This window comes from Orbicella franksi, chromosome 8 (genome assembly GCF_964199315.1).
Source record: "Orbicella franksi chromosome 8, jaOrbFran1.1, whole genome shotgun sequence".
NCBI classification, from domain to species: domain Eukaryota; kingdom Metazoa; phylum Cnidaria; class Anthozoa; order Scleractinia; family Merulinidae; genus Orbicella; species Orbicella franksi.
In genome coordinates, this window is record NC_138152.1 from 12,778,086 (window position 1) to 12,801,483 (window position 23,398).

Below are 23,398 nucleotides of genomic sequence, written 5' to 3' on the forward strand. Positions count from 1 at the left end.
TACAATGCTTGCTTTCACTCTAAAGTAACTGAGCAACCAACAAAAGCAGATATTGATTGATTACGTTCAGCTGAAAGCCATAAAATAAAGTTTTTTGGTGAAGTAAAGCATTGTCAACACGCTGTCCACAGGCAGGGAACGTTGCGAACTCAACTCGAACATACAGGACTGAGTAAGGTAGGTGAATATTTCATGTATTCTTTAAAATTGGTTTTGTTTACGAAATAGGAAATTTAAATTAACAGTGTCTTATTAATGAGTCCTTCTCTCCAATGTGGACCTAACTTAGAATTACCCTTAGGAGTATGGTGAAGTCTTTGGGCCAAGAAAGATATGGAGACAGGATATGTGGTTCAGAATACAGCAAAAAAAAAAATTCCGTTAAGAAGAGATTTGTTTCGTTTTATGTTTGACTAGTATTTAGGTCAAATGTTTAAGAAAATGGAAGATATTTTTATAATTGATTTACCTCAATTCAGATACATTTTCACTTATACAGAAAAATCTGAAATCAGAGTACATAATATTCGAAAATACCCAGACAAAATTTCTCTTTGTATGTTTAAAATTACTTGACATCGGAATAACTGACTAGGACAGAACTTCAAACGAACGAAACCCTTGTTCTAACTTCCAGTTAAATATATGTGTCGCGTTCAACCTGAATTGGCTTCGGTGAAAGAGCAAATGGGCAGAAACCCAACGATGGTTTATTCTCAAGTGCTTTAAAACGCTGTCTTAGGTTATCTGTCGGGCGTTTGAAGCTCTGTAGGTTAATTTTAGGCTGCGCTATAAATGTTTTATCTGTTGGATAATTCTAGGGGAATACGTGTCTTCTCAAATTTCTTAGGGCTTTTAATTTGTGTCCATTTCCCGAAAATCAGTTGCCCATACCTAATCGAATAAATCTCTTCTTTCTCCATCCTTCGTTTTTTCGAACAATATATATGTTTCATCACTATAAATGGATAAAAGCTTTCAATAAATTGAAAAATTGGAGAATTTACTGCGATGATCATTCTTTACTTTTAAAGTAAAGTAAAGCTAGGAAAAGCCTCGTCAATTTACAACTTAACCATTTGTATTGCTCTTGTGCTATTGCCGTTGTGTGAACCGGTACGAACGCGTAACGATTGGTTTTGGTTTTACTTCTTATTGAATAAGATATTTGCGCCAGTTCTTTTTTAAGCCAATCGTGTAGTATAGTTAGTTAAAAACCAATTACTGTTCGACACTCAAATGAAACCTGCTCTAACCTTTTTTGGTAGCAAGTTCACGCGGAAAACAACATCCGGAAATATACTACCATTCATGGTTTAACAGGTGTCACTGTACGTCAGTGCTGTTATTCTAAAACGACTTGATAGTTTACAATAACTGCAGAAATTCTCGCGCGCTCATTGGCTTATTTTTCATCGTCCATAAGCGTGCAGACACATAAATTTATAATTTGCGCGATGCGTCAGCGAGCGAGAGCGGGCAATTTGACAATTTGTTATTGTTAAAACAGATTGACGTCAGTGTTTCATGCGTCTGTCCTGTTATTGACAATGAGCTTCGTCATAACATTGTCAAAGTAGTCTACGGATCCACAGCTACTTTGACAATGTTATGACGAAATTCATAATCAATAACAGGACAGACGCATGAAAAACTGACGTCAGTTTGTTAACTCGATAATACAATACCTGTGACGATCGCTCACGTCAAGGAAAGCGACGTCAAGCCCTCGCTCGCCTGTTACGTACTACAAACTAACTTCCGTTATTTTTATTGACCAACGACACCGGCTACCACTGAACCAACAGGTCTGCATATTTTTAGTGTTTTTTGTCAACATCTGTACCTGCATCATTATTTTGTGCAACTGAAAAGCCTGATGAAGTTCGTCACCAAAAATGGGTTCCTTGTCATGCTTTTACTCTTATCTATCCCACTCACGATTTAGCCTCTTTGTCTTTTGTAATTGTTAATATTTTCTGAGTAAGTTTCCTTTTCTTTTTTCTTTGCAAATGAAGTGAAATGTGTCTGTTTGTAGTATCACATCGTAAGTAGTGTAAGCAAAACAATGTAAGTAGCATAAATATTAATTGTTAATACTGTAACGCAATGTACGTAGAGAGTATCCTTAATGTAGTTAATGTAAGTATGATATTGTATGTAGTGTTCTGTGTGGTTATAGTAATAATTTTAAGAAAATATAAACTGAATTTTCTTATTCTCACTGCACTGACAAAACCACCAACAACACCAGCTACCACTGAACCAACAGTTCTGTAATTTTTAGAGATTTTCCTTGTCCACATCTGTATCTGCATCCTTAATTTGTGCAACTGAAAAGTCTGAAGAAGTTCGTCGCCAAAAATGTAAACTGAACTTTCTTATTTTCATGGACAGAACCACCAACACAGCCTTCTACCACTGCACCAGCTACCAATGAACCAGCTACCACTGAACCAGTTACCACTGAACCAGCCACCACTAAACCAGCTATCACTAGACCAGCTACCACTGCACCAGCTACCACTGAGCCGGCTACCACTAAATCTTTAAGTGTGTATTTTTTGGCTACTTTTGTCCGCATCTGTGGCTGTATCCTTTCTGCAAGAAAATCGTTCCGGTGTCATTGTTCTCAAGCAGTGAAGTCGAATTCGGGAAAGGTCGATTGGACCTGCCCTACAGGGGAATTAGGATAAGGGTGCTGTAATCTCCATTGGTTAAATTTTTAGTTTTAAAATGTCAGCCCATTTCTCAGCAATCAGTTAAATTTTCAGTCTATTGTTCGCAAGCAGTGAATTGGAATCCCGACAAGGTCCACTGGACCTGCGCCACAGGACGCAGCCTGGATGAGAATGCTGTAATCTCAGTTATCGGTAGCTATCAATTGAATTTTCGGCGATTTCTCTGCTCTCGGTTAAAATTTCAGCCCATTTCTCAGCAGTCACTGACTTTTGTAGGTCCCAGACCTCATGCAGGCATCAATTTAAAATTTGGACGAATTTTCAGTTATCACTTAAAACCGATCAAGACACGCCCACAAGCTGCTGCAATGCTAGCCTTTGAAAAAAGTAATCCTACTTATTTAGAGCAGTTGCAATCACTTAATTTGCTTACAACTTCCTTGCCGCAGGATGTTATTGTTGAAAACAAAAGATTTATGTCGTGCACAATTTGCGTCACAGTTTTTCGCTACTTCCAAAAGTATATCTACGATAGGTTTATCACCGATTGACAGGCCGACAGACTGACAGACTGATTGATTGATTGATTGATTAATTGATTGATTGATCGATTGAATGAATGATTAATTGATTGATTGATTGATTGATTGAATGATTGATCGATCGATTGATCATCCGTTTTGATTAATTAAATTGACTAACCCCAGTGAATGGTGGTTGGTCCGAGTGGACCGATTGAAGTGTTTGCAGCAAGACGTGTGGTGGTGGAAATAAGACCAGAACACGCAAATGCAACTAGCCGGCCCCTGAAAATGGTGGCAAGTAATGCAAGAGAAAGAGCAAGAGGATTGAGAGGTGTAAAAAGAAACTTGCAAAGGTAGTTGAAATTCTTTGATTTCTCTTCTTGAAGGAGTTTAATTGGTTCATGATTATTCAATACCTTCCTAAATTATAAGCTGCGAACTAAACGACATTTATTGTCTAATTATAAGCAAACACATCATACGCAAGCGGACATTGTTTAAGAAATAGAAACATGAGTGGAAGTTTGGGAGAACGAAAAATGCTGAGGGAACACGAGCCGACAGGCTATCGAGTTTTAGTAGAATTCTACTAGTATACTAATGCAAATGCTGCAATCTGATTGGCTGAGCTACTCGTATACTATCAAACATTGGAGTGTAGTGGTCTGGAGTCGTCTACGAAATTGCAACATTTTGATGCAAATGGATAAATAAATTCCTGAGAAGACTAAAAGAAAAATATTAATGGTTTCCTAACTTCAAAAATGATGTGAAAAAGCTCCCTTCCTGTAAAGGTCTTCCACAACTGAACATATTTGTCGTCAAAAAAGGCGCAACACTGCCACAACGGTACAGACTGACCTAATAGCGGCGCTAACGGACTCGCGTAAGCAGACTAGCTATTTTCTAAACACATTAAAGGGGAAGACCTAATGACCTCCAAAAATGTTGCCATAGCACGGTCTAACGGCTCAACTAACGGTCTAACGGCTAACACAACAAGAAGTGCCCTTCATAAACACGAGTGAAGCAACTAAAAGGTCGAGTGAGCGAACAGAGAACAATATTAAATGTACAAATGTCACGAACCGCAGGAGTCGTGTAGGCTTGTCAAACCCATTTTACAAAATAATAAATTGAGCCAGTCTTTTTCACTCGCTTTTTTCCGGACCGTGACGTCAGATTAAATGCTAGCAATAACGTGTAACGAAGAGAACGTGTAACTTTATAAAGAGCTTTAAAATACATGACTATATATAAAACTGACTGTCGAAACGAGTTGAAAGAAATCATCTGAAAGGGCAAGGCCATCAGGAAACCATGCAAATCTCTGTCAAAGTCTAAATGACACACTTTTGATTATGTAAGGCATTTTTACTTTGTATGCGTTTCACTAGACTCATCTATCGGATTGAATTTCAACAGTCGCGTATTACAACGCTTTGCATTGTTTGGTGGACCGTGCAGTGATTTGGGTGAACGAGATCGATTTGTGCTGCATTCCTACGGTGAATCAACCTGGAAATACGATCAAAAAGTGGGAATCTACTCCCTGTGTTTGTAGCGAGTTTCATTTGGTGCAAGGCGTTTAATCAAGAAAATAGTCATACGGTACAGGGGCGGATTTAGATGGAGAGTGCAGGGGGTTCGCTCCCCCCCCCCCCCCCGAGATGAAGCCTTTTCCTTCGTATTCGCTTTTAAAATTTGTGTACCTCACCAGTCCGTTACACCATTCCTTATTGGTGTACCCCTCTAAGATCCTGGAGCCGCGCCTGTGGCACGTTTATTTCATCCTGTCTAGTCACAGGCGGCCCACACGTTGAATACGATTAATACGTGACATTATGCTGTTGGCGAGTTTTACTTTCTGGCGGTTTTAGGGGAAGCCCCGGGGGTTCTTTGGGAATTTCTGAGTGGGGATGTGCCGCTGGGACCCTATACCAGAGCTAGTTCAGCTAAATTTTGCTACCCTATACTAGAGTAAACTCCCAAATCCCCACATGTATCGACACTATTGAGGCTGATTTGCGTAAATTTAAACTTGCCGATTTGATTTTTTTATATTTTTGAGTGGTAATTCCTGGTTTCCTTAGTCTAGATAAAATCTTCAACCAACTAGTCAGGTTTGGGAAAAATGATACCCTATTCTAGACCCAAACGCTCTGATTTATCGAGGAATAAAACACAAATAGCGGTGATAAACATATTAAACTTACGCATTTTAATAACTTGACGTTTCGTATGCTACGCAACACACATTTTCAAAAGTGGAATAAAGACCGTTACAATTTTTGAAAACTATATATTAAATGTAAATAAGGGGTCTGGAAACGAGATTAAGAAACATCTGTTTCTTAACAGTAAAATAATAAAAACCTAAGCTTATTAATAAAGTATCAGCTTCTCACTGCTGACGTTTACATTAAGAGCCGGCTTAAGTTCTTGGATGAGCAAAGTTTCTTTAATTTTACAATGATAATCTGTTTTACCAGAAGCTAGAATATCAAAATGATCCCACTTGATGCTGTGAGGCTCTCACTAAGAATGACCCCACACCAGCCATTGCCGACCATATAAAAGCCACAGGTCACAACATCAAGTGGGATCATTTCGAATGTATGTTGCGTAGCATACGAAACGTCAAGTTATTAAAATGCGTAAGTTTAATATGTTTATCACCGCTATTTGTGTTTTATTCCTCGTTAAACTACGATGGCCCAAGAACAAAAGCTCTGATTTATATATCCTATCCTAGAGTGAACTGCTTGAAAACCATACCCTTCACAGCGGCACATACCTATATAGCCCATATATGGTAGTGCCCCCCGGGGGGAAGCAAACGGCCAGAAAGTAAAACTCACCTGAAATGGCTCTAAACCACCTCCAGCAACCCAGAGACATCAAAATAACGCAATGCAAACATAAGGTAAGCCATTTTATTCCAATTATTTCCTACACGTAGCATTTAGAGTAATTTTCGAAGCATTCTCATACATTGTCTTATAAACGGCTAAAATTGCAACGCAATCGCCAACAGCATAATGTCACGTATTAATCGCATTCAACGTCTGGGCCGCCTGTGGTCTGGTCGGATGTTATTTTAAAAGCGAGCCTTAATCCTTGCTCTAGTCTCCTCCGCAGCCGTTTTTTGGGATGTTACGCAACGCTCCCCCAAAGAAACGGCTTCTTACATCCGAACAACACTCCTTTCACGAAATTAGCCAATCACCGCTTGCGTTCCTTTTTCAAGAACATTTTCGCGCCAAATGCGCCCTTTGAAACGGCTAAAATTGCAACGCAATCGCCAACAGCATAATGTCACGTATTAATCGCATTCAACGTCTGGGCCGCCTGTGGTTTGGTCGGATGTTATTTTAAAAGCGAGCCTTAATCCTTGCTCTAGTCTCCTCCGCAGCCGTTTTTTGGGATGTTACGCAACGCTCCCCCAAAGAAACGGCTGCTCAGATCCGAACAACACTCCTTTCACGAAATTAGCCAATCACCGCTTGCGTTCCATTTTCAAGAACATTTTCGCGCCAAATGCGCCCTTTGAAACTTGTCCAATCAGACTATGTCTTTTATCTTTGTATCCCGTCGTGGGAGATGTCACAAATGAACATACAGACTTCCGGCTTTTGTTTAGGGACGCCGAAAAATATCGGCGACGCTTGAACGAGCTTTCTATGTAGCTGAAGACTCTTCAAGGTTCAAGCTAATTATTAGAAACTTAATTTCAACTCAAAAAATTATTGTCGAGAAGGAAGATACCAGGAAATCAAGTAGCTTCGCTCGATTTGTTGGCAGCGAGTTCTGAAAGCCGCTCTTTCCTCCTGATTACAATCTGTAGGAAGCGTTTAGCTCTTGATTGACGCTTACAATCTGACATTTCGAGAAAATATATATTCTCTCGTTAGTTGAACATAGCGATGAGCACATGAAGCACTTGTACTTACGGCTTTCATTTACATTTTTTTTCGTCCGTCATGATCGTAGCCTGCGAACACCACCTATTTTTGGCGACGTGCGGCGTGAAACAAAAGCCAGAAATCCCTCCCGTGTTCGCACCGCAGACCTTTTCGAGCAAAAGCTTACGTCATTCGCACTTTGCTATTATGTGATTGGTCTGTTCGACAGAGCACAAACAAACCACAAACACAAAAGGAAAAGGATGTGGTTTGGATGTGAGCAGCCGTTTCTTTGGGCGAGCGTTGCGTGATATCCCAAAAAACGGCTGCGGAGGAGACTTTCCTTGTTCTAGCTACCAAACGAAACGAGAAAATGACCCTTTTCGCGCCTCGTGGCTTTGCTGCTTGCCGCTCCATCAGTCGCTTCATATTTACCACATCTCGTCCTAGATTTTATCAAAATCGAAGAAACAGACTGCTCATTGAGTCTACCAAACACTATACGAGCTTGTCTGGCACGGAACAGTTCAAAATTCGCCTAATTAAGACAGAAGAAGAATTCGAAAGTATCATCATAAATGCGCTGGTGAAGGGAGGCTGGAGGCCAGGTTTAAAAGATGCTGAATGTTTCATGGCTTGTGATCCAACAGCAGGGTTTGTTGGCGAGTTGAACGGGAAACCTATTGGCTGTATGACAATGGCAAAATATGGTGACAGGTTTGCTTTCGCTGGTTTTTATATCGTGAGCAAAGAATACAGAGGAAAGGGATACGGCAGGAAAATTAGAAAGGCCATTTTTGCAAGAGTGAAGCCTCCTCGCAGCATAGGAATAATATCAGGGCTGCCGCAGGCAGAAGAAATGAATAAACGGGAGGGATTTCACAGTCAGTTTTATGGCGCACTCTTTCTTTTTAACATTCCAACAACCATAGCTTACTTCTCTGAGACATCGATAAGATCACCCGTAAAAATCAAGGGCGTCGAAGAAGTGAATTTGCAAGCGTTATTCATGTATGACACCACGGTGTTTGGCTTTGAACGACATGCGTTCTTGTCCAAATGGCTTCGAATGACTGGCAGTCACGCACGTGTAGCCATCGATAGTGAAGGTTCTATCGTGGGTTACACGGTTGCCCGACCAACGTTCATCAAAGAGAGTTACAAGATTGGTCCGCTGTTTGCAGATTCAGAGGAAATTGCAGAGAAGTTGTTGAAAGCGGTGTTTGAGGAGCTACTTCGACAAGAGGAACCTGCTCCTGTGGTTTGCATTGACGCCCCTACAGAGAAGGCCACGAAACTGTGCGAAAGGCTTCAAGGAAAGAGGTCTTTTGAGTTGGTGTACATGGTCATGGATGATCTCCCTGACGCATGTTTTGATAAATGGTTCGGTTACACTACGGTTCAATTTGGTTAAGCTGTCTGTCAACATCTCACATTTCTTACCCCACCTCAAGATGTGAGCAGCTTAGAACGTCTTACATTTTGTAAACAGCTGTTTGCTGTTGTCGGTAATTCAGAGAAAAGATTGCGTTATTTTGGTGTAGTGTTGAACGAGGAAGATTTACAAGAGGAAAAATGTTAGTCATATTTTCATGGGACGATTGGAACCAGGTGAAAACTGTTTCTTTCAGGTACTTTGTACTTTCAGCCCATTGTGAAATCAGAGTCCTGTAATTCTTTGTAAGTTACTCATTTCGCATCGAACCTTTTACTTTTCAGGCACAGCTGTCTTTTTATAATTGTTTGTAGAAACTTGGTTTCCAGATATTTCACGTATGCTCAGTATTCAAGCTAGAGGAGTTTCTTTTTTGCTGCCAGTTGAGTTTTGAATTTGTGATAGTTTTCTTTTTGCGGATTAGCGAACGATTGTCGTGCTTTAAATTGGTGTAATATTTTCGTTTCTGTTTTCGTTTTTTCAAGTTTCATGTACCTGACACTTCTAAGTATAAATTCATGGAATTATAACAAACAAGTATACTAAACACGAGCAAACACCGTTGTGTCATTATCAGTATGCCTGAACTAAGCAAACTATCAGGCGGTACACACCCTTACAAGACGTGTCGTGATTGGCCGACGGTTTTAACAAAAAATAGAAAAACCCAATTGTTTGAGGAGAACGTAAGCAACACTACTGGAGTAATTAGGCCTAAAAATACATTCCTTTAGGTAGATCTAGTTCAATATTGATGATCGAAGATCACTTGGACCCTAAACTGCTCCTATGATCAAATTCTCGACATCCATTTTTTTTTACGTTTTCGTACACAGTAGGTCTTTCTCAGATAACTTGCCAAATTTCAGTCCAATGACGAACATTAGAACTCGCGTTTTTGAGGAACTTTATTTCCGAGAATTTACGGCCGCCATTAAGTTTCTTTGTTTCAAGTCTTGGTTGAGAATTTGAGTAAATGAATTCATTTGCTCAAAAATATCACGCGGGTTGAAATTATAATTAAAACAACTAGACGCTTTGCTGCGTGTACCCAGGCAGTCGTTATACCGAGAAGCAATAGCTATGTTGCAATTGAGCTAAATGTTCTGCATTTGAAGTTGTACGAAATTCAATCGAATTGATGTGCTTAAGCTATTCTGCTTTTGATTGCATTTCTTGGAATCGATTGATAGCTTATTACCCGTTTGCAAGTCTTTAGGGTGTGAAATGAGTCAATGTCTTTATATCAACCTATAAACGTTTCAGTCTATTTTGCTTAGCCTTTGTCGTTGTTATTTGCGTTTCTCAAGCAAGCGAGACATTTTGAATTTCATAGTTATGGCGATGCGTGACATAGACCTACGAACGCGGTTGTCGAAATCATATACTTAGCTCGTGATTTTTAGCCCATTTAGAAGTTAAAGTATTAGGAAAAGTACTTATGTAAATGCTTGTTTGTTCAGTACAGATAATCAGTCGCCTAGATAGCCAAAGTAAGTTCCAGATTTTTACAATATTTACCGGCGGCAGTGTAGGCGTACCGCGGAGGTACACCAACATGGCGGTTCATTACTGGTCTCTGTAAATTTGTGCAAAATATTTCGACGAATATTTGAGCTTGGGAAAACGCACAGACCTAAAAGTTCCAGGAGTGTCATCTTTATTAATCTCCTATAACATCACAGTTTCTTGATTTTATCCACTAAATGGTTTTCGAATAAATTTTTTATTGCGTCAGAATTGCGTGACAGTGCAAGCCAAGAATTGTTTTGCTGGGGTCACTGACATACATTAGTTTCTTTCAGCTTGAATGTACAATAATTCGCTACATGAGTTTCACTCTTATTAAGACACATAACTCTGTTACAAGCAAATGACGAGAGAATATCGTTTAGTTCGAGATTTTATCTTTATTATACTTTACGAAGTTTCTCAGAGCATTTTACTTAGGTGTACTCGAACAGATGAATTCGTAAACAAATTCTGTAACCTTTCTGCTCTTGTTGCTCAGACGTTCTTGAGCTCGTGCTGGGATTCTGCTTGGTTCACGATCACGTCTAAAAATACGGAGACGCTTCTGAAGATGCTTTTTATCAAGTTGAAGAGTTGACAGCCCCCGTTGATGGATCATTTGGTATAACATGATTCATGATTCACTCAAAATGTTCGCTCGTAAATTGATCTCTCGTAAGGCTTGCAGCGACCCGTGCCGAAAACGCTTAACGTCCTTTAGTGTTGGTCTACCTTGAACGGTGTGTTCGTCTGCATGTGATTTCATCGCCCTAGAAATCATGGAATCCGTGCTAACTTTTCTCGACGACAACCTCTGTAAATTCCATGTGCTGTACGCATGCACAGGTGGCGCATGCACTTTAGAGACCAGACGGCGATTTGTGACTGAACGCGGAAAAAAAAAACGGAGCCGAAATTTAATATCCAGGTCTCACTGCCTGAGTAATTAGAGTGAAAAATTGCAGGAATATAAGAGCCAAAGTTCTTGTCATTCTTTAGGCGAACTGCATTACTAATTGTTGTCATAATTTCAACCCCTGTAGTGTTTTTTTTTTTTCTGTTGGAGAAAATGAAGTCATTTACTCAAATTCTCAACGAAGACTTGGAACAAGGAAAATTAATGGCGGCCGGAAATTCTCGAAAATAAAGGTCCAAAAATTTGGCAAGATATCTACGAAAGACCTACTGTGAACGAAAATGTGAAAAAAAAAACAAGAATGGATATCGAGAATTTGATCATAGGGGTACTTTAAATTAGTGCAGCAAAGGAATATACTCTATACTAGGATTTCTCGGTTCCTTTCATGCCGTACAACAATCCGAGTGATCTTAGATCGTAAATCCTAATCTGGTTCTTCCCAAGAGAACCTGCAATATACACCCTCCCTGCGAAAAGAGACTTAAACCTTATACTTATATATACCTCTTACTAACCGAGTTCGAGGGCCGTACTGTAGGTTACGGGAACGAACCGAATATTTTCCCCATCGATTTATGGCCCAAGCGCGCGGGCCATAAATCGAAGGGGAAAAACGAGGATCCGTAACTTACAGTACGGACCGTGAAAACGAGGTTATAAGATATTTATTATACTACCGCGTGTCTGACGGGTTCGGGAACGATTTCTATTTACGCGGAACGGTTTCAAATTGCTGACGCACCTCGAAAGTAAAACGGGTTCAATTTGAAATCGTTGCTAAGTGACTCTAAGTCCTTAGTAGGTTTTAATACACAATTTCAGGAGTAAAAGAAAGTTTTAAACTTTTATTTGCCAAAAAAGTTAAGAACACTTGGCGATAAATCACGAAACGTTTTGGCAACAAAAACAGCTTGAAATTTTAGCGTGCCGTACAATTTTATACGGCCCGCCAAATTGACCAATTACAGGGCGCGTACCAATTGAGATATAATAAACGACCTAAATATTTCTTTTTTAAAAAAAAACGGATTATGGGATAACGCATGCAGCTCGAGAGTTTTCATTGGCTTAGCCATCATGGGTTATGGTAAGCGTAAGAATGATTTTGGGGCGTTTCATTTCTGTCTTAATCTAGTTTCCTAGATTTTGGGGTCATAAATAGGGTATTAAATTTTTGGTCAGGTTATAAATAGCCGGATAAGGAAAATCGCAAAAATAGGGTAAGCAATTTGGGAAGCGGGCCGCACACCCCCACCCAATATTTCTGGCATTATTTCCCACCGGGACTGTCCGATAGGACAAAAAATAGTGGCCAGTGTAGAGAATTAAAGTGGACGCCAGTGAAGGTTCGACTGTAGCTTGTTTGTCTTTTAAGAGCTGTCTTTCGCTTTGCTATATCTTGCGAAAGACCTTGATGCTCCCGTTTGTGCCTTTACACGTAATACTTCATGCCTGGGACTTCGTGAGCTTCATCTTTTGCCCTAAGCAGGGTCTTAAAAGAGGCTATTGTCCTACACATATACGGCTGGCGAGCCTGAAATTTGAATCGACCAGTCAGGATCGGGATTCAACAGGCGGGAAAACTTTACTGTCTTGACGTCAATGTCAGTTAGAGGAAAGGCATTGAAGTGGGCACTTTTCTCACTGAAGATGGCATAAATATTCACGAAAAGGGACTTACGATTCCCAAAACCATATCAGATTGTGAAAAGTGAAATATATGAAACATATTGTGTCTCCAAGCTTCTAACTTGGCGCCAAAAATGGTCCGCCGGCAATTCGCTTGAACAAAATATGCTGTTCCTCGTCAAATTAAACCCGGAATTCTCAAGTTAACTATTAGAAGAGGCCAAAGAAAGTGAAGTATTGTCTTTATTTTTGTTAGCTGCGAAGAAAAAAGCTGTTATCGCGTCTTTTCAGTGGGACAGCTCGGTTCTGACTGCCGCTCGTACTGCGGGCGCAGCCGCCGTATACAAGGCGCAGTGTAGAGTGCCTTTTTTTTTTTTGTAGTATTTTTGTCCTAAACAGGGTCAAGATTTTAAACTGTCCGCAATACCTCTACACCCAAACATGGGTCAAATACTTCCCCCAGGGTACAATTTTGCGCTAAATCTAGCTGGAAATACTATCAAATAAGTAACAATGATGCAAGGCTGACAACGACATGGTAGAATCCAAACTGAAAGCCAAGAATTGCAACCATGGACAGTTGTTTTGATCTTGTTGGGTCTCGTCAACACGGTGTAGTAAGTAATGAAGTAATCGGCTGGTTGACATATCATATACTGAATGCATAACCCTTTCCCTCAGGTGACCAGGTTAGGGCAATGCGTGGGTTCTGTTGGTGGTCCATACGCAGAACATGCCTTATCCAGCGTCACCTTCGTCTCCTGATCTACTCACTGATGGAGCAAGTCCTAGCTCTTCCCCTTACTTCTTCGTTTGAAACCCTCATTTGCTGCTTGCTGCTCGATCAGTCGCCTCGCATTCACCAATTCTGGTCCCCGATTTTATCAAACTCGAAGAATCAGACTGCTTGCTGTTTCTAACAAACCCTATATGAGCTTGTCTGGCACGGAGCAGATCAAAATTCGTCTCATTAAGACAGGAAAGGAGTTTGAAAGTATCGTCATAAATGCTATGGTGAAGGAAGGCTGGGAACCGGGTTTCCAAGATGCTGAATGTTTCATGGCTTGTGATCCAACAGCAGGGTTTGTTGGCGAGTTGAACGGGAAACCTATTGGTTGCATGACAATGGCAAAATATGGCGACAGGTTTGCTTTCGCTGGTTGTTATTTCGTGAGCAAAGAATTCAGGGGAAGGGAATACGGCAAGAAAATCTATGACGCCGCTATGGCAAGTGCGAAGCATTTTCCCAGCATTGGTGGAATCTCGGAACTCTCGCAGGAGGAACTGCACAAACGCAATGGATTTCGTAGTCAGTTTTACGGGGCATTTTTCGTCTTTAACATTCCAACAACTATAGCCTGCTTCTCTGAGACATCGAAGAGAACACCGGTGAAAATCAAAAGCATTGAAGAAGTGAATATAATGAGAGGTTTTGAAAAACATTTCAGAATAAAGAGTACGTAGAGAGATAAAAAACTCGACGTTTCGGCGACGACATGTCACCATTATCAAATGCAAATTATTATGTGTTGGGTAACGTTATATGGAGAATATAGAGTGGGAAAATACATCAGAATAAATAAGGCGGGGATAAACAAAAGAATGACAAAAATTTTAAATAAAAAGTTTCGCTGGAATGAATGGAGTCATTTTGAGTGTTCAGAGCCGGGCTCTTTTTCCTTATAAAAAGCATGTCATAAATAAGGCACTCAAACTTTCCACGGCATTTCTTTAAGGTGGTAAACTGCTCTTGAAGATTGTTAGATGTTTGGTTGTGTTTGTCCTTTAGGCGTTTACCGATGACGGAATATTTATGCTCCTAGATGTCACACGAATCACATTGAAATTCATACAAAACGCATTGTGGTTTACAAGTAAGGGCTTTGTTTCCGTAACTTTCAAATCTTCAGAGATTTTCCTACTTGTGAGAACTGGTTGTAATACACGATCGATTTTCTTTCCAAGGTCGCTTAGTTGCCTGCGCACGGAGTCGGCAGATTTTCTGATCTTTGAAAGGCAAGGTTATTAATACAGGGCTTTCGGCTGGCTTAATACGGCTTTGATTCTGGTCTTGGGAAGCGTAAAATCTCTTAAAAGTAGAATTAATAAGTTTTGCAGGATATTTCAGTTACAGAAACATTTTTCTTAGATCATGGCATTCTTTGGAGAAGAGGTCCGGTGAAGGTGACAAGCGTTTAGCGCGATCAAGCATAGTTCTTATTAGCGATCGTTTATATCTGTTGTCCACATGGCTCTGATAGTGGAGTAAAAGCCCTTTGCTGGTCTTTTTTCTGTAGACAGAGGTGTTAATGTGGTCGTCGGTCTTGGTGATTACCATGCCTACGAAGGGTAAGCTGTTATTGACAGCTGTTTCCATTATAAATTGGATCGCTGGGCGTGCATCATTCAGAACTGAAAGGAAGTCGGTAGCAGCTGTAAGGTCAGATACTAGAGCGAAGGTATCATCGACGTATCTTTTGTAGAAGTTGGGAAGCTTGTTTTCATGTGCAAGTTTCTCCTCGATGGAGCACATAAAGGTGTTTGCCATTAGTGGTACTAATGGTGAGCCCATCGCAACGCCGTCCATTTGCTTGTACAAGTCGCCGTTGAACTGGAAAAGTTGATCTTTGGTTGCAACTGTATGCAGTTCGATTAGATATCCTTCACTGATGTTAAGGTTGTGTGTATTGTTAATTAAACCAATTCGCATTGAATGATTTCTTTGCTAAAATCTGAATAGTTTCTTCTAACGGAACGTTAGTGAAAAGGGCTGTGACATCATACGATACCAGAAAATCATCGTCACCGATTTGCAGACGTTGGATCTCTTCGGAGAATTGAACGATGTCGGATATCGTGTATTCGTTGATAGATAAAGGTTTCAACTTCTCATCCAGCCACTTTGCCAGAGCGTAGTTGTATGTATCTGTCGCAGACAAAATGGGTCGCATGGCAAGACGTTCTTTATGGGTCTTGGGGAGACCATGAAGGTGGGCTTAGACCTTCCTCCGAAGGGGGGGGGGGTACTTTGGGAATTTCTGGGTGGGGGTGTGCCGCTGGGACCCTGGAACCCTTAGCCTATACCAGAACTAGTTCAGCTGAATTTTGCTACCCTATACTAAAGTAAACTCCCCAAATCCCCCCATCTATCGACACTGTTGAGGCTGATTTGCGTAAATTTAAACTTGCCGATTTGATCTTTTTATATTTTTGAGTGACAATTCCAGGTTTCCTTAGTCTAGATAAAATCTTCAACCAAGTAGTCAGTTTTGTGAAAAATGATACCCTATTCTAGACCCAAACGCCCTGATTTATATACCCCATCCTAGGGTAAACTGCTTGAAAACCATACCCTTCACAGCGGCACATACCTCAGTATATAGCCCATATGTGGCAGTGCCCCCCCCCCCCTCGGGAGGTCTTCCTCTCATCGGAGAGGATGATCATTATAATCGGACTTATCCATGACAACGACGCCTGAACCCTTGTCAAGTTTAGTGATTACTATGTCATCCCGTTTCTTGAGTTTCTTTTTATTTAAAATTTTTCTCATTCTTTTGTTATCCCCGCCTCATTTATTCATGTATTTTCCCACTCTATATTCTCTATGTAACGTTACCAAACACATACTAATTTGCATTTGATAATGGTGATAAGTCGTCGCCGAAACGTCATGTTTCTATCTCGCTACTTTTTATTCTGAGAAGTGAATATGCAAGAGTTATTCATGTATGACGCCACAGTGTTTGGATTTGAACGACAAGCGTTCATGACTGGCAGTCATGTACGTGTAACCATCGACAGTGAAGGTTCTATAGTGGGTTATACGGTTACCCGACCAACGTTTTTCAAAGAGAGTAACAAGATTGGCCCGCTGTTTGCAGATTCCGAGACAGTTGCAGAGACGTCTTTGAAAGCAGAGTTTGAAGAGCTACCTCGACAACAGGAAGGTGCTTCTGTGGTCTGCATCGATGCCTCTACAGAGAAGGCCACGAAACTGTGCGAAAGGCTCCTGGACAGGAAAGAGATCGTTTGTGTTAGCGTATATGGCCATGAACGATCTCCCTAATTCATGTTTCGATAAATGGTTCGGTTACACTACTACTCGAATCGGTTAAACATTCTTAATTACCACTTCTTTATTTGCACTCAATTTAAGACCCCCTTTTTAAACTCGTGGATACGCGAAGCGTAGGAACGTGTTTGTTGTGGGGACTCCGATATGCAAATGTGTCACTCACTCACTCACTCACTCATTCACTCACTCAAGTGTAGACACTGTTCGCAATTAGTCGACCCGAACGAGAGCGCCCGAGCCCGACGCCATGTTGGAATAGTGACCGCGCAGTTGGGCGGTTACTATTCAAAGCATGCATGCATTTTGCCAGCCCAAATTTAATGATTTTGTAGCTTTTACACGACAATAATATTAGGAGTTTCGTTAAAGTGAAGTGGAGTTGACTTCGAATGTTGGAATTAGTACTATGGCCAACTTGAAGGCTGAATTTCATGAGCATTTAAGTCGTCTAAGCTTAAAAAATGACCAGGAGATGAGCATCTGTTTGCTGGAAACTGACCTGAAAATGAGTAAATCTCATGCTAATGTAGTAAGCTTTGATGAGAATGTGTCATAGTCGTCGACCTTAATGAACTTATATGAGCGAAACGAACTATTTTTAATGAACGAGTGACTAGTCAACATGGCGGTCGGTCGGCTTTCCTGCTGCTCTGCAACTCTTGTCGTGTTTATGGTCATACAATTACTGTTGCAAACGCCTGCTCAGATTGGAAAGATTACAAGTTTCACCTCCTCACTAGCTGTAGCATATAAACTAGATGTCAAGCATTTTCCCGGTCGAAATTCAGGATTACACCGCCGCCCACGTGCTCTGAATGTTCCTCCATCGCTTAAACTTCAAACAGGATTGAAGCTTGTAAATACCTCGCTCACTGCTTCGTTTTTTGTCATTCTCGCCGTTGATGTTAGCCTAAATCCCGGACCGATCAGGGATCCATGTGTTTTGTGTGCCAAGGGCTGTCGAATAAATCAGAAGGCTGTGCAATGTGATGAATGTGATCGCTGGTTTCATGCGAAATGCATGAACATGAAGAACCATGAATATTTTATGGCTAGCGACTTGACTGCAAACTGGTCTTGCACGGACTGCCTGTTTCCTGGACCTCTTTTTCCTAACAATTCTGACTGTAATACGCACGCTTCTACGGCTTCAAACGACCTGAATGATCTAGAAATTCATCTGATAAGAGGTCTCAAAATCGCGCACCTGAACATCAATAAGCCTGTAAACAAAGTGGAAGACGTTCGCGAATTATTCTCAACTTATGCTTTCGACGTGCTTGCTTGGAGTGAACCCTGGCTCTCGTCAAGCATAACCGACAATGAAATTAGTATACCTGGATATACACTGGCACGGAAAGACCGTAGTGGATCAGCAAAGTTGAACCGTGGAGGAGTTTTGTTTTAAATCCGTGAGAATATTCCTTTCCTTGTCAAAAGCGAACTAGCGTCAAACAATGAAGAGATATTATGGATCGAAGTCAACAGACCAAAGTGCAAACCTTTTCTGATTGCCGTTGCATATAAGCCACTAGACATGAAAGAAACTATTTTTATTGACTCCCTGAGAAACTCATCAGTTGCAAACATTGACTTTGAAAGGAACGGTACAGTGCTTCTGGGTGATTTTAACATCGATTTACTCGGGAAGAGTACCGCTAACAGATTGTTAAAGTCTTTTGCAACTGAACTGGACATCAAGCAGATTATAGATGAGCCAACAAGAATCACTGAGCACTCAAGAACTCTTATTGACTTGATCTTTACCAACATTGATCACAGGATTGTTCAATCTGGCGTTCTTCAAACAAGTCTGAGCGATCACAGCCTAATATTTTGTGTTATGAAAGCACTGTGTTCTTAAACTTCCACCCAGGAAATTTGAATATCGTTCATTCAAGAATTATAATAACAAGGCGTTTGTCAATGATCTTAATCAAGTGCCGTGGTCAGTTGTTAGTTGCATGGAAAATATTGATGATGCTGTTTTCCTATGGGAACGTCCATTCTCTGAAATAGCAGACCAGCACGCACCTTTGAAGTTCAATCGTGTCAAGGGATCAAAAACCCCATGGGTAACACCAAAACTTGCAGAAATGAAGCGAGATAGAGACTATCACCTTAGAAAGGCACGCGCCAACAATAATATTTATCATTGGAGCATGTACAGAAAACTGCGGAATTACACTAATCACGAGGAAAAAAAAACTGAAATCGAGGTACTTCTATCAAATGATCGAAGACGCGAAGGGTGACGGTAGCGAAATGTGGCGAGCCATAAAACAAGTGCTCCCTGATGCGAAAAAATCTTCAGTGTTTTCCATCTTCGAGAAAGGAAAGTGGCACACCGAAAACTTATCTATCGCCAATATCATGAACCACTACTTCGTATCTGTTGACAAAGTGCTAGCGAAACCATTTCGAAATATCCCTATTATTGCTATTACCAGCACTCCACCTTGTGAATTCCATCTAAACAGTGTCACTGTGAACTTTGTACAAAATGCCCTTAGATCTCTAATAACGAATAAAGCTGTTGGCCTCGACAAACTAAGTGCTCGCCTACTAAAGGATGCCTCCGATGTCATCGCACCAGTTCTAACTGAACTAATAAATAAATCTTTTGCGGATGGAGAATTCCTTAAAGTATGGAAGTCAGCTAAAGTCTCTGCTTTATTCAAAGGTGGAGATAGATCACAGAAGGATAACTACCGACCGATATCAATCTTACCTACCATAAGCAAGATTATAGAGAGATCAGCGCATCTTCAGCTTTGTACCTACTTAGAAGAGAACGAACTGTTATCACAATCACAGTTTGGTTTCCGCCAGAAGCGCTCAACATCTACTGCCCTAATTGAATTTACAGCCGGATCAAATCCTAGAGAGCATGGACAAGGGGTGCGTAACGGGAGCAGTGTTTTTGGATTTACGTAAGGCGTTTGATACTGTTGATCACTTGATCCTTGTTAATAAGCTCAAGAGTCTAGGAGTGGCTGGAAAAAGCTTGGCGTAGTTCCGGTCATATCTCTCTGGTCGATTCCAAGAAACGATCTGTAATGATGCATTGTCCCCGCCCCCCCCCCCCCACCCCCCCCAGCTAAAATCACTATGGGGGGATCTCAGGGCAGTATTCTTGGGCCACTGCTTTTCTTAGTGTACATAAACGGTATTCAAACTGTCTTACAACACTCAAAGATTACTATGTTCGCTGATGATATGGCGTTTTATTGCCATGAGAGCTGCCCAAATGACTTGCAATCAAAACTGAATGCGGACTTGGCAGCGATTACATCCTGGCTGAATGTCAACAAGTTGACATTAAATGTTGCAAAGTCGACGTTCATGACCATTGGTAGCAACTCCAAACTAAGTCACTTTAACGATATAGATCTTATGGCTAATAACAGTCAACTGGACAAAGTAACAAAATTCAAGTACCTTGGTGTAACTATAAACCAGTACCTAACCTGGCATGATCATATTGATCAAATTCAAAGAAAAGTCTTGAAAAGGCTGGGGGTTTTACGGAGAATAAAACATCTGCTTCCTGCCTATGCCAGAAAAATTTATCTAACGACAATGGTCATTCCAATACTTGAATATGCCAGTATTGTTTGGGGCGATAAGAACAACAAAGTCCTAATGGATTCAATCCAAGTTCTCCAAAGTAGCGCTGCTAAATTGGTCCTGGATAGGTCGCCGTATTCGTCTTCATCCGAAGCATTTGCAGGTCTAAACTGGATGAACCTGTCTGCCAGAAGGCAAATGCAACGTTGCATCCATATGTATAATTTAGTCAATGACAACAGTAGAAATAACACCACTGTACGAGGACAAGACTATCATAGCTACAACACCCGCTCTAAGGAAGTCATTCGAACTACAAAATCTGTTACCAACTGGGGACTTCTTAGATCCTTTAACAGTGTTTTACCTGACTGGAATGACCTGTCGCCAACAACAAAAAAATTATCTTTAAGAGACTTTAAGAATGTTCTGCGCAAAACATTAATGTAAATGTTAGGTATATATAAGCTAGATAGTTGTGTTAACCGTAAATGACTAATTGTATTTTATATTTTACTACGGGTTTCAATGTCTCAAGAGAGAGAGGGTACTCTATGGTTGTTTTGGCAGGAGTGTCCTCTGACTGTGACCCAAGAACCCTTAGCCTTTACCACTCCATGTTCAGCTGCAATTTTGCCACCCTAGTTATTCTGGACGTATGTGTTTGTAATGTGTGTGCAACAAAAGCCTACGCTTTGTGAGATAAGTGCGACCTTGCGTGGTACGAACCCGGCTTGTTTTAACAGCCTTAAATGATACACCAATAATTGCAAGTCCACCAACACATATCATCTCTAGAGCACTTAATCCACGAGTTTGGCCATAGGTCTCCTTTGATTTAAGGTTCACTGCCTCATGTAAGGGAATCCGTATTACGGAATCCAAGACATTTTTGCCTTTGGAATCCGAAATCCAGCAAGCTCAGTGAATACCACATCTTACATAGTCCGACATGTACTTTCAGAGCATAGCGAAAGCGAAAAATTATTTGGTCAGTTGGAAGAGTCGCATATGTGTACAGATCCATACAGGCTATCGTTTACCAACACCGCGTCAAGTAGGTCTTTGATTCTCTTTAATAATAATAGGGCACATGCTTTAACTTGATTTAATTATTTGTAAACGATTACTATTTTGTCGCATTTTACCTATTTGACATTTTCAGGTGCTCGCGCAGTGGCTCTGAACTTTTAACAGTGTTCGCAGGAGATGTTTGCCACCAATTGTGCACGATACGCACTTCACAAACAAAAAGGGCGGCATTCACTACTTATTAGGTATTGTTATAAGTGCAGTACTACTAAAAATTGGAAGATATTCTGAATTAAAGAGGGTGCATAACTCTACATTGAGTTAGTTTACGTAACAAGCTCTAATGTTTCCGAACCACTTGTTAAAACATGTGGCAGACAAACACGCATACGTCAGCAAGCAATCTGTTTCTTGAGGATTGGTAACGCCTAGGATACATATAATACATGTAGGTTAAAGCAAAGCGAGTGAGCCAGCAGAGAACCGCGAAGCTGTGTTTGAGTCGCCACTGAACGACATTGTTTTTCGTTTCGTTTCGAGCAGTGGAGACAAGAGGAGTGCAAAAAAGCAAAGGCCTCACTGTACTTGTTTCGCTGAACGAGCGAGACCGATTTCTTTAATTTAGCAATAGTCTTGTTAAATCGTCAACGCACTGGTCGATATTTGATTCGATAATTGACTTAATGATTCACAGTAGAGGTACATGAAATCGCTTTATTAAAAGAAACGCGGATGACACGTTTTTAGTACCGTTATCCCTCAAACGCCCAAAAATCACGCAAACGGTTGCGATGTCATGATCACTGAGCTCACTGAGATCGCGAGTCCCGGTGAAAAGAATGAAGAGCCTCATAGCACTGCTTGTGGTTTTAAAATGGGGAAACCGAAATGCCCAAATTTGTCAGAGATGTCCGCGATTTTTAGCCCAGAATTCGAATATGCCATTGAATCCTGTCGCTCAAAATTAAGAGTTTCAGTCACTTTTCGTTTGTATTTGCCTTTTAAGGTCATCATTTTTGGCTATTTTTATCCCCACAGCAAGTTAATGAAGCCTTCCTCTTTTTTAAAAACAACAACATTATAAGTCTTCAGCTTTAGGAATTTTAAAGTAGGACCCCGTTAGAATCAACCGATTTTATATTGAAGTAAAGTCGCACGTGCGTGACATAAATAAAGGCTCAAGTGTACCATGACTTCATGAAAATATGACTAGCGTTCATTCAAAACTTGTTCTAAGTCCCACAAATATAAACTAATAAACACCAAAAAACAATGATTGCAGTATCTCTGGCGAAATTGTCAGAAGATTTGGCGCACTGCCGCACGCGGACAGTTTTTCGGCCTGATTTGATTGGGCTTATTTTAGATTTTCAGAAAGTGTACTACTGACAATAACTCTTAATGTTAGCATTTACTCGTACGCCCTGTGAAAAGAAGGCCTACTATGGGACCTTAAGTCGCCTTAAGTCGCCTTAAGTCGACTTAATTAAGTTGCTATCGGTTACACTCAAATTGCCCCTGTAGGAGGTTATTAGACTTAAGACTGTCATGTTAGGGTAAACCCCACACTAACCCTATGGAGGAGGAGGCACAATGGCCCAATGGTTGGTGCAATGGACCCCTGTTGGGGATCATTGCATTGTGTTTGCGCTCTCATAGTACCTCTCCTCATCCAGATGTATAAATGGGTACTGGTTACGGAACGGGGGTGGGGGGTGCAGCAAAGGTGACCCCAATAGGTGCGCTTTTAATTGTTTAATCGTCCACAATGCATTGGAGCCATCTAAAACTCCCCTTAAAGGGCCCTAGTCAGTCACACCTTTAGTTTTGTTTACATACAAGAGTTTGGCTTTTATGTTTTATTCGGAGCATGTCAAAGCAAAGAAAATCACTGTGAAGCTACTAAAGATAAAGGGACATACGTTCAGGAACACAACTTACAGTAAAGTAACAAGACTTCCCTCACCCTGCAATATCAATGATTTTGATGGCATCGAAAATAGTAGAGGCTGACTAGGGTCCTTCTGATGTTATCCTTGGCAGATTCTGACAAGTCTCGTGAAACGTGAAGACAGACGAACCTAACAACAGACAGGGAGCAGTTTACAAGATC

General features: G+C 40.8%; 2 protein-coding genes and 1 pseudogene across 2 annotated transcripts; 2 read left to right on the forward strand and 1 right to left on the reverse strand.

Annotated features, from left to right (window-relative positions):
• The first annotated feature begins 7,170 nt into the window (after nt 1–7,170).
• Nucleotides 7,171–9,917, forward strand: LOC145495369 (holothin acyltransferase-like). Its single transcript, XM_081474982.1, has one exon. The coding sequence runs from the start codon at nt 7,484–7,486 to the stop codon at nt 8,522–8,524; it is 1,041 nt and encodes a 346-aa protein (XP_081331108.1). The 5' UTR covers nt 7,171–7,483; the 3' UTR covers nt 8,525–9,917.
• Nucleotides 9,918–12,053: 2,136 nt separating this feature from the next.
• On the forward strand, nt 12,054–17,026 carry LOC145494168 (holothin acyltransferase-like; annotated as a pseudogene).
• On the reverse strand, nt 14,520–15,180 carry LOC145495400 (uncharacterized). Its single transcript, XM_081475015.1, has one exon. It carries the CDS (start codon nt 15,175–15,177, stop codon nt 14,734–14,736), a length of 444 nt encoding a protein of 147 aa, XP_081331141.1. The 5' UTR covers nt 15,178–15,180; the 3' UTR covers nt 14,520–14,733.
• Nucleotides 17,027–23,398: the final 6,372 nt, after the last annotated feature.